We start from the raw sequence: 9,790 nt of genomic DNA, 5'->3' as shown, positions 1-9,790 counted from the left end.
TACATCTCCGTACCATAAACGATCCCAAGTACGGTAGCTTTCGGTTTCAAATTTGCTGTAAGCATCACCAACAGATATATAGTTTCAAACAGACTTGCTTCACGCCATTGCTCTGTCAATACTTTTTTTTTATTCCAAAACCTCAACTCGCATACCACAGACTCCATATTGTCATATAAATAATCTCTACCTGCATGCAGACTGCAGAGATTAATTTGTATCAATAGCTCTTATCAGAAACCAAACGAAAATGAGGAAATTGTCTCCAAGCTGTCTGGTCTCTCTACTCTTAACCATATCTCTCTTCCCACAACTCCTGAAAGCAAAAGATGATGAGTTTGTTAGGCAACCTCCACGGAGAGTAATATTCACCCACCATGACCGTTCCGACTCAGACCCTCAGCAGGTTCTTATCTGAAGCCTCCTATAAATTATATTCTTCTTTCAGACTTATATTTTTGATAAATAAATTCTAAATTCCGGTATAATTATTAGGTGCATATTTCACTGGTGGGAGAAGATCACATGAAAGTTTCATGGGTTACAGACAGCAAACATAGCAGTTCTTATGTAGAGTACGGAAAAGAATCTGGGAAATACAATGCAAAAGCTACGGGAGAAAATACATCCTACAAATTTTTCTTCTATACCTCTGGGAAGATCCACCATGTTAATATAGGCCCTTTGGAGCTATCAACCATATACTTCTACAGGTGTGGAGGTTCGGGCCCCGAATTCTCCTTCAAAACACCCCCTTCAACACTTCCTCTTAATTTTGTAGTCGTCGGTAAGTTTCATTTCATGCAAGTTATATGACTCACTTCAATTACTTCTAGAGACTAGGCTCAAACAAACATCACCTGATTATTGGTTCAAATTGGTAACGTACTAAACTGTACGTATATATCTAGCTAGCGAAAAATCTTTTGTTTGCTTCGAAGGAAGGAGCGATGATTAATGTGAGGTGGGAATCTTAATTATCCGCAGCCAGTGTATTCGCAACTGCACACTCTGACTTGTTTTTTTAAATTAGAATGATACGTATCTCATATATGCTGTCTATCTTAGCTTCATACGTACTTTACAAGAGAGGATGAGTTGTTTAGCTATAGGTTGCTGCAAGATTAAGCAGAAGGACAACGTTGGACAAGAGTGTAAAGCACTCGGTCTTTAGGAAAAGTTGTAGAGCTGCGTCTACGGAAAGTCTTTGCAAGTCGTATTAATGGTATTATTGTGCTGGAAAGCTATATTTACCACATATAACTATATATATATATATATAGTTATATCTATATAGATGGCTATTGGGTATCTGTTTGAACTCCTAATTTTGATCAGATTTCTTACCGCATCCTCTCATGTAGTTATGTAATTTGCTTTATCGGAAAAATGTAACATTTTAGTTTGAACCCAAATACTAGCTAGTCTTCGCTGTTAATTAACATCTTGGTAAAAACTGAAGTGGGGGAGGGTGTCACGAGCCGCACAAATGAGTGTGCCATCGTGACACTTCCTAGGCACTATGCCGAATAAAGGGTGTATAGCTAAGTTGATAATCTTCACACACAAAAAAAGTCTACTAGGTTATGATCAATAAATATAAGGAATATGCAGGCCGGACTGGCAATCTGGCATATATCTTGGCTGGTCAACTTGAACAGCTTCTAGATAGACTCCTCGGTATTTCTCCCAGTTAATGTACAATGAAATATATATGTTGATATGAGCCATACGACCAATAAATATAGGAAAATGGAAATTGCTGAAGCGGAGTAACACAACCCCATGCTGATTGAAAATTAAACACAGTCTGCATTATCAACTCTCTCATAAGTCGATCAATCACAATGTCACATAGAAGAAACAGTATGTTGAGACGGGGAACAGAAGACGTACTGTGGTTCGTTTTCCTCCCTCTTTAACATGTTTGAATTTGTATATATCCACTGCTTTTAGGGAATCTTCTCTTGGGGAAATATTGACTTCCAAGAATACCTCTACTAAATACCTCGATCTACCGTTATTTATAGAACAATATCGTTCTGGCTTATAGGTGACCTAGGGCAGACTGAATGGACTAACTCAACACTAGACCACATCCAAACTATAGACTATGACGTCCTCATCCTACCCGGCGATCTATCTTATGCCGATACCCACCAGCCCCTTTGGGACTCATTCGGCCGCATTGTAGAACCCTACGCCAGCCGCCGGCCATGGATGGTCACAGAAGGCAACCACGAAATCGAAAGCTTCCCAATCATCTACCCGGCCGGTTTCAAAGCCTACAATGCAAGGTGGCCGATGCCTTACCAAGAGAGCGGATCAACCTCGAACTTGTACTACTCTTTCAAAGTTGCTGGCACCCATGTCATCATGCTTGGTTCGTACGCCAAGTTTGATGCTGATTCAGACCAGTACAAGTGGCTTCAGACTGATTTAGGGAAGATTGATCGGAAAAAGACGCCGTGGGTTGTTGCACTTCTGCATGCACCGTGGTATAATACTAACACTGCTCATCAAGGTGAAGGAGAGAGCATGAGAATAGCTATGGAGGAGTTGCTGTATAAGGCACGGGTTGATATGGTTTTTCAAGGCCATGTTCATGCGTATGAACGATTTGTAAGTCTCATTTCTAATCCTTGTTGCATTTCGAGTATCATGAACATTGGTGTTTAAAGAATTGTTTCATCAGCAATTGCTTGATTATGTTTTTCTCAATATGTTTATCTTCTGCTGGTTTTTATAATGCAGACCAGGGTTTATAAAAATAAGGCTGATCCATGTGGTCCGATTTATGTAACTATTGGTGATGGTGGCAACCGAGAAGGACTAGCATTATCGTAAGTAGCTTCAATTTTTCTGTTTAATCGACATCGTATGTATAATATATAATTTGATGGAACACGATAATTAATTGGTTTATAACGTACGTAAAAGGATTTGAGTTTAGGGCTTTAGTCTTTGAGGTTTATGTGAAAAACTACTAATATACAATAGAGTACCAGTGTACCACTAACAAAAATGAAAGGTATATAAATTAAAAAAAAAAACTAAAACGAAATATTTTGTAGATGATGATAATGCATTTCGCTGCTATTTAGTACGTGTTTTGTACTCATTTCTCAAACAAGTGATAATGGTGAATTGTGTCTTTGTAGCTTCAAAGACCCTACTTCTCTCTCCTTGTTCAGGGAAGCGAGTTTCGGACATGGACGGCTCAAAGTGGTGAATGAAACACATGCATTCTGGGGATGGCATCGCAATAACGACTCAAACTATATTGTGAAAGATCAGGTTTGGTTACAGAGTTTGAGCTCCTCTAAAAGTTGCTCTAATTCTTTTAACCAGAATATTACTTCACCGTCTTTCAAAGATGAATTATAGGCTTTGCCAAAAAAAAAAAAGATGAATTATAGGCTCACAGAGCTTGTAGCATACAACTTAAGCTATAAATAAACAACTATATACTGGATATTTTGTTTCATTTTTCGTAGTAAAACTTGAAAGATTGTTCCTCAATGAAGGTGCATTTCTTTTCTTTTCAGATTTCAGTGTAATTAAGTAGATTACTCTTATTACTCTGGAGTATAACATGTTTTGTATTGGTTTATGATTATTGTATACAGAATAAGTACGTTATTCCAAAGCAAAGGAGTGTTGATCTCTTATCGTGCTGATCGAAATTTCTTCCGGTCTATTCTTTTTCCCTCCCAAAGGAATAAAAAAAACAGAGTAAGACATACATGAACCTATCTAAATCACCTTTCATATATACATCACCAGCTTCCTTTCACATGTAGGGAGACATATTGAGACGGATTGGCAAATTAGTAATCCAACTTTGGCTTAATGGTGACACAAAGTTGGCTACAAAAAATAATCTACTCATAAACCACGAATTGAGCATGGCACAACATCACCCTCTGAGACACTTGATTGAATTGAGCATGTTGCAGAAGTCTACTCGAGATCCTACCTGTATCCTCGTCTCGAGTTTTCTCATTCAGTCATTCTATTCATGATATAATTGATTTAAAATAAAATAAAAAAATCTACCCTTAACTCCTTAAGAATTAGTAGACGTCCTATTGAAGGATTTGATGTTATGCGAGATGTTTCAGTCCTACCGAGCTGATCTGGTTCTCTAGTGAGTTGGCCGAATTTTCTCCTCATAATTTTCTGAAGTGTTACGGTTGAACCCGGAACCATTATATAATATCTAGCCCCGGCATCACTGTCAATTAAAGGCTTAGATAGAGTCATGCTATTATTTCCATCTTCATACGAAGAATACCCGACTGTGACATCTGGAATAACATGTTAGACAAACCAATAACATCCTTGTTCCTGAATTGAGCATGGTTCTAAGAACTTGGAAATTCGTCTACCGAAAGTACACATTCTGGACTTGATAGCTAATATGAGCTTTGATATGAACAAGTAACTGAGTAAAGCTCTACTTCACAAATGAAATGAACATCAAGAACCACACCTGAAAAAACAGCAGCTTCAAGAGGGGTTCCATATGATAGTAGCTTGCGACACCCAGAGACCGAAATAAAACAAATTTGAGCCGCAGCCCAGAATAAGATTCCTAAATTGACGAGCTAGAGAGGGGCTCTGTTGACAACCAATTTATCCAAACTGAATCTTTCTCATCGGGTGGTACAGCTCAAACAAGAATCACAACCAGACATGATAGGATAAAACAAGAGATCACTCTATCTATCTACAAAGGAATCGGACCCGAAAATTCAATTATCCAAACATAAATTTTAATTTTGTTTTTGATTTCCTTCAACATACAAGCAAAGCCCACAATAACTTATTTCTTCCGAAAATAAATATAAATTAACCCAGAAAAGAGAGAATATTTATATCAGACTTAAATTTTCCCATATGTGCTGCTTGACAATGAACGGCCGGCGGTGACGATCGCAACTCCGACGGCTCATCGATTGGGCCTCCCTTCACAAACATGCTAATGCAATCAATCCTTGACTGATTGGAAATTTCTGCGGTTTTTTCTTTTCGAAACGAATCGGATCCGAAGGGCGGCATCAAATCTTCTCGAGCTTCTCTGCTTTGATCAGCGGGTTACTCCTCGCGATCTCTTCCTTCCCGACCGTCTTAAAGTCAAACGAGCAGGCGTGTTTCTCGGGGTACCGGTGAATCCCACAGAAGGTGATCCCGCACTTGCACTTGAATCCGGTCAACCCCACCCTTTTCCGGCAGACGTTGCACCGATTCGGCTGCGCCACCGCATCAACCGCGGCCTCCGGAGGAGGCGGTAGATCCTCTGCCTCGGCGACCTCCGGCAGAGTCAACAGCGGAGGAGGAGGCAGGGAGCGGAAGTCAATCACCGGAGGAGACGACAACGACGACGAAGAGGCCGAGGCCGAGGCGGAGGAGAGGGAGGCTTCGACGGTGGATTTGATCGAAGCCTCCTGTTGCTCCTTGAGGCAAAAGTCTCTGTAACATTTGGAGCAGAGATTCATCGTCGCCGGGCTGCCGAAGAATCCGCAGTTGTTAGCGCAGAGACGGTGGCCTTCCGGTGCTTGGCATCTGTGCTCTTCCGCCATCTCGACTCTCGGCCGATCAAGATCTTGAATGTTTGAAATCCACACAAAATTCCTCCGAATATTAGATCGCCTAGATCGATCTGCGAAAAGCTGATCTGAAATACCACCACCAAATTCGAAAAGAAATTAGCCTCATAACAAATCATCGAGTCTCAGAAACAGAGAGATTCCTATAGCTAATAATAAACAACCATGAATCGGAAACATTAATCGAAAATTCCGGGTTCCAGAGTCTCATCGTAACCATCGGAAAGCCAGCGAAGTTCGCTTTCTTTATTTTGTTTTAGATTTAAAAAAATACAAGAGAGACAACTGGGTTACCTGAGAAGGTCGGAGAAGTCTCGGAGGAGAATGGAGATAACAATATGGGGGAGGGGGAGGAGTTAAAGCGAGAATCTCAAGGAGGAAGGATTATCGAGAGGAGGGAGAGGGGGAATAAATATTAATTAAAAATTGATTGGAGAAGGAACGGCGAAAAGCGACAGATTAGAATAATCATGGACCGGTTAAAGAAAATTAAATTGATTTGGGGAATTGGAGTTATGCGGGGACAGGCTGGACGCCTCTGAGAGGGGAAAAAGTTACGGGGAAGTGGAGTTGGCGTTATAGAGGAGAGAGCGCGTGGCCGATTTAATGGCTTTGCCGATTATTTTGACGTGGTCCTCGTTTTTTCTGGTGGGTGGTGACGATTTTTTGTGTTTTGAGCGGAGCTGTGCACTGTACATTGAATTTGGTGAAGGACCGTTGCGAAGTAAGGGAGGTTGTTTTTTTCTTTCTTGTGGTTTAAGGAAATTAGGAATGATGGTGACCGATGATTTTTACAGTCTGGGTTGTGGTAAGTTTTTGCAGATTTACTGGATCTGTTAGGTTAATTTGGTGTGCCGTGTGGTGCGAAATGGGAGAAAACAGGACAGGGAAATTGAGAGGGAGAAGTCGACGGTTTGGTATAAGATTTTGATGGAACAATGTTTGGGTGTGTACAAGTGTTTTGTACAACCTCATCTGATAAGGCAAAGAATCTGCAACATTAGTCTCTAATTAGGTTGGGCCATTATTTATTTTTTCAAAATTATTTAATAAATTAGCTCGATGTAACATATTGGATTGTATTGGTCATAAGACTCCCAAACATTTGTATTAAACAGGGCTGGGCGAAAACTGATCCGCTTAACAAAACTAACCGGACCGCACCGGAAAAAATAGTGTGGTAACCGAACTGCGTAAAACAATCGGAGAAAATGGAGAGGACTGCACCGCACCGCTCATATGCCGATCGAAAATGGTTGTAGGTCGCCAACTGACCGAAAAGAACCGAACATACCCGCATTATATAATGTCTACATTTGATTGGAGGAGAGTAATGGTCATATGTAAACTCTACCACACGTGATTTCTAACCCCCTACAACCCACTACCCCTCTCAATTGAGTCGTCATTTCCTTTCTTCTCCCTTTCGTCTTCTCTCTACTAGGGGTGGACAAACTGACCCGAAAACCGAAATAAACCAGATCCGAACCCAAACCGAACCCGAAAAAACCGAAATCCGAATAAAACCGAACCGAAAATAAAAAAACCGAACCGAACCGAATCTGTTTGGGTTGGGTTTTGGGTTCAGTCCCTTAGAAACCGAACCGACTCGAAAAACCCGAAGTCAATGGTTAACGTTACAAAACGACATCATTTTGTCATATTTATAATTTTACATAATAATTATTTTTTAATAAAAAAATAGTGTAGTCGGCCTCATAGCCGCACCTAATTTCTAACTTAATTGACCTAATGTATAAGAGGCGTATTATTTAGCCGTCTTGCTTCCTTCATATAGTCGCTTCATAATGTGATAGTTTTATTTTAAACTTAATATAAAGGTTATGATATATTAGTTGACACTTAGGCAATCGCCAACTCTAATTCGAAATATGGTCGATCGACACCAGCAGATGTGATCGTTATATATATCTAGGGACCACGTAAAAATTTCATCCATTTTGGACATGGTTTGACCATTCGTACCTACAGTTAACTAAAAAAGAGGCGTTTTGACATATTGAAACCCCATTGACCGGGGTTTTGCCAAATAGATTTCTTTTGTGCGACCGCGCACGATAGGTAACAAAAATTAGATGATTTCAGATATGCAAACAACTTTCGGCGTTCGCATATTTGTAATAGGTCCTTTCTTAGGGCATAATAGTGGTGTTTTCGATTTACAGAAAATTCCGACGGTCAAATGAGGTTTGAATTGGATGATATTTTTATAGGGTCACTAAATATATATACCGATCACATCAGCTGGTGTCGATCGATCCCTATAAATTTTCTTCATATAATCGTTTCATAATGCGATAGTTTTATTTTAAACCTAATATAAAGGTTATGATACATTAGTTAACACGTAGGTGATCGTCAACTCTAATTCGAAATATGGTCGATCGACACCAGTAGATATGATCGGTATATATATTTAGGGACCCCGTAAAAATTTCGTCCGTTTTGGACATGGTTTGACCGTTCGTACCTACGGTCAACCAAAAAAGAGGCGTTTTCACATAATAAAACCTCATTGACCGGGGTTTTGCCAAATAGATTTCTTCAGTGCGACCGCGCACGATAGGTAACAAAAATTAGTTGACTTCAAATATGCAAACGGCTTTCGGCGTTCGCATTTTTGTAATAGGTCCTCCCTTAGGGCATAATAGTGGTGTTTTTGATTTACCGAAAATTCCGACGGTCAAATGAGGTTTGAACTTGATGAAATTTTTATAGGGTCACTAAATATATATACCGATCACATCAGCTGGTGTCGATCGATCCCTATAAGTTTTCTTCATATAGTCGCTTCATAATGCGATAGTTTTATTTTAAACCTAATATAAAGGTTATGATACATTAGTTGACACTTAGGTGATCGTCAACTCTAATTCGAAATATGGTCGATCGACACCAGCAGATGTGATCGGTATATATATTTAGGGACCCCGTAAAAATTTCGTCCGTTTTGGACATGATTTAACCGTTCGGACTTACGGTCAACAAAAAAAGAGGCGTTTTCACATAATAAAACCTCATTGACCGGGGTTTTGCCAAATAGACTTCTTCAGTGCGACCGCGCACGATAGGTAACAAAAAGTAGTTGACTTCAAATATGCAAACGGTTTTCGGCGTTCGCATTTTTATAATAGGTCATCCCTTAGGGCATAATAGTGGTGTTTTTGATTTACCGAAAATTCCGACGGTCAAATGAGGTCTGAACTTGATGAAATTTTTATAGGGTCACTAAATATATATACCGATCACATCAGCTGGTGTCGATCGATCCCTAGAAGTTTTCTTCATATAGTCGCTTCATAATGCGATAGTTTTATTTTAAACCTAATATAAAGGTTACGATACATTAGTTGACACTTAGGTGATCGTCAACTCTAATTCGAAATATGGTCGATCGACACCAGCACATGTGATCGGTATATATATTTAGGGACCCCGTAAAAATTTCGTCCGTTTTGGACATGATTTGACCGTTCGGACTTACGGTTAACCAAAAAAGAGGCGTTTTCACATAATAAAACCTCATTGACCGGGGTTTTGTCAAATAGATTTCTTCAGTGCGACCACACACGATAGGTAACAAAATTAGTTGACTTCAAATATGCAAACGGTTTTCGGCGTTCGCATCTTTGTAATGGATCCTCCCTTAGGGCATAATAGTGGTTTTCAATTTACCGAAAATTCTGACGGTCAAATGAGGTCTGAATTAGATGAATTAATATATATATATATATATATATAATATTACGTATTTTACATACGGATAAAACCGAAAAAAACCGAACCGAACCGAACCGTACGGGTTGGGTTGGGTTGTGGGTTACAGTCTCTAAAATAGAAAAACCGAACCGAACCGAACTGAATTTAAAATTTTAGTTGGGTTATGGGTTTTGTCCAAAACCGAACCGAATGGACCCGTGTCCACCCCTACTCTCTACCATGTCTCTCTGACATATCTAAATCTGGATTCTCTTTGATTGAGGATTTGAGGGCCTTGCCCTAAATGCTCATATTCACTTTCGTCTTCTCTCTCAAGCATCTATGTGTCTCGATCTTCTCTCTGGTCTTTGGTTTTTATTTTGATTTTCTTCTGCTGTTTCAATTTGGGGATGTTAAAGATTCAGTGATGCTTTGATGAGGAAGCTATTGAGAGACGG

The 9,790-nt window shown here is 39.7% G+C and overlaps 2 protein-coding genes across 3 annotated transcripts; one reads left to right on the top strand and one right to left on the bottom strand.

Moving 5' to 3' along the window:
- Nucleotides 1–228: 228 nt before the first annotated feature.
- Nucleotides 229–3,574, top strand: LOC126798837 (purple acid phosphatase 22-like). The gene is made up of 5 exons (XM_050525901.1): nucleotides 229–406; nucleotides 496–787; nucleotides 2,054–2,622; nucleotides 2,755–2,843; nucleotides 3,162–3,574. The coding sequence occupies exons 1-5, from the start codon at nucleotides 251–253 to the stop codon at nucleotides 3,385–3,387; spliced, it is 1,332 nt and encodes a 443-aa protein (XP_050381858.1). The 5' UTR covers nucleotides 229–250; the 3' UTR covers nucleotides 3,388–3,574.
- Nucleotides 3,575–4,725: 1,151 nt separating this feature from the next.
- On the bottom strand, nucleotides 4,726–6,043 carry LOC126798175 (zinc finger A20 and AN1 domain-containing stress-associated protein 6). Of its 2 annotated transcripts, none has more exons than XM_050525040.1 (2): nucleotides 5,907–6,043; nucleotides 4,726–5,680 (listed from the first exon to the last, which is right to left on the bottom strand). In XM_050525040.1, exon 2 carries the CDS (start codon nucleotides 5,583–5,585, stop codon nucleotides 5,064–5,066), a length of 522 nt encoding a protein of 173 aa, XP_050380997.1. In that variant the 5' UTR covers nucleotides 5,586–5,680; nucleotides 5,907–6,043; the 3' UTR covers nucleotides 4,726–5,063. The 2 variants fall into 2 exon arrangements, with proteins under 2 accessions (XP_050380997.1, XP_050380998.1); XM_050525041.1 differs by having other exon boundaries at nucleotides 4,726–5,675; nucleotides 5,907–6,018.
- Nucleotides 6,044–9,790: the final 3,747 nt, after the last annotated feature.

This window comes from Argentina anserina, chromosome 6 (assembly GCF_933775445.1).
Source record: "Argentina anserina chromosome 6, drPotAnse1.1, whole genome shotgun sequence".
NCBI classification, from domain to species: domain Eukaryota; kingdom Viridiplantae; phylum Streptophyta; class Magnoliopsida; order Rosales; family Rosaceae; genus Argentina; species Argentina anserina.
The sequence above is the reverse complement of the archived record's forward strand: the minus strand, read 5'-3'. Positions and strand labels throughout refer to the sequence as shown.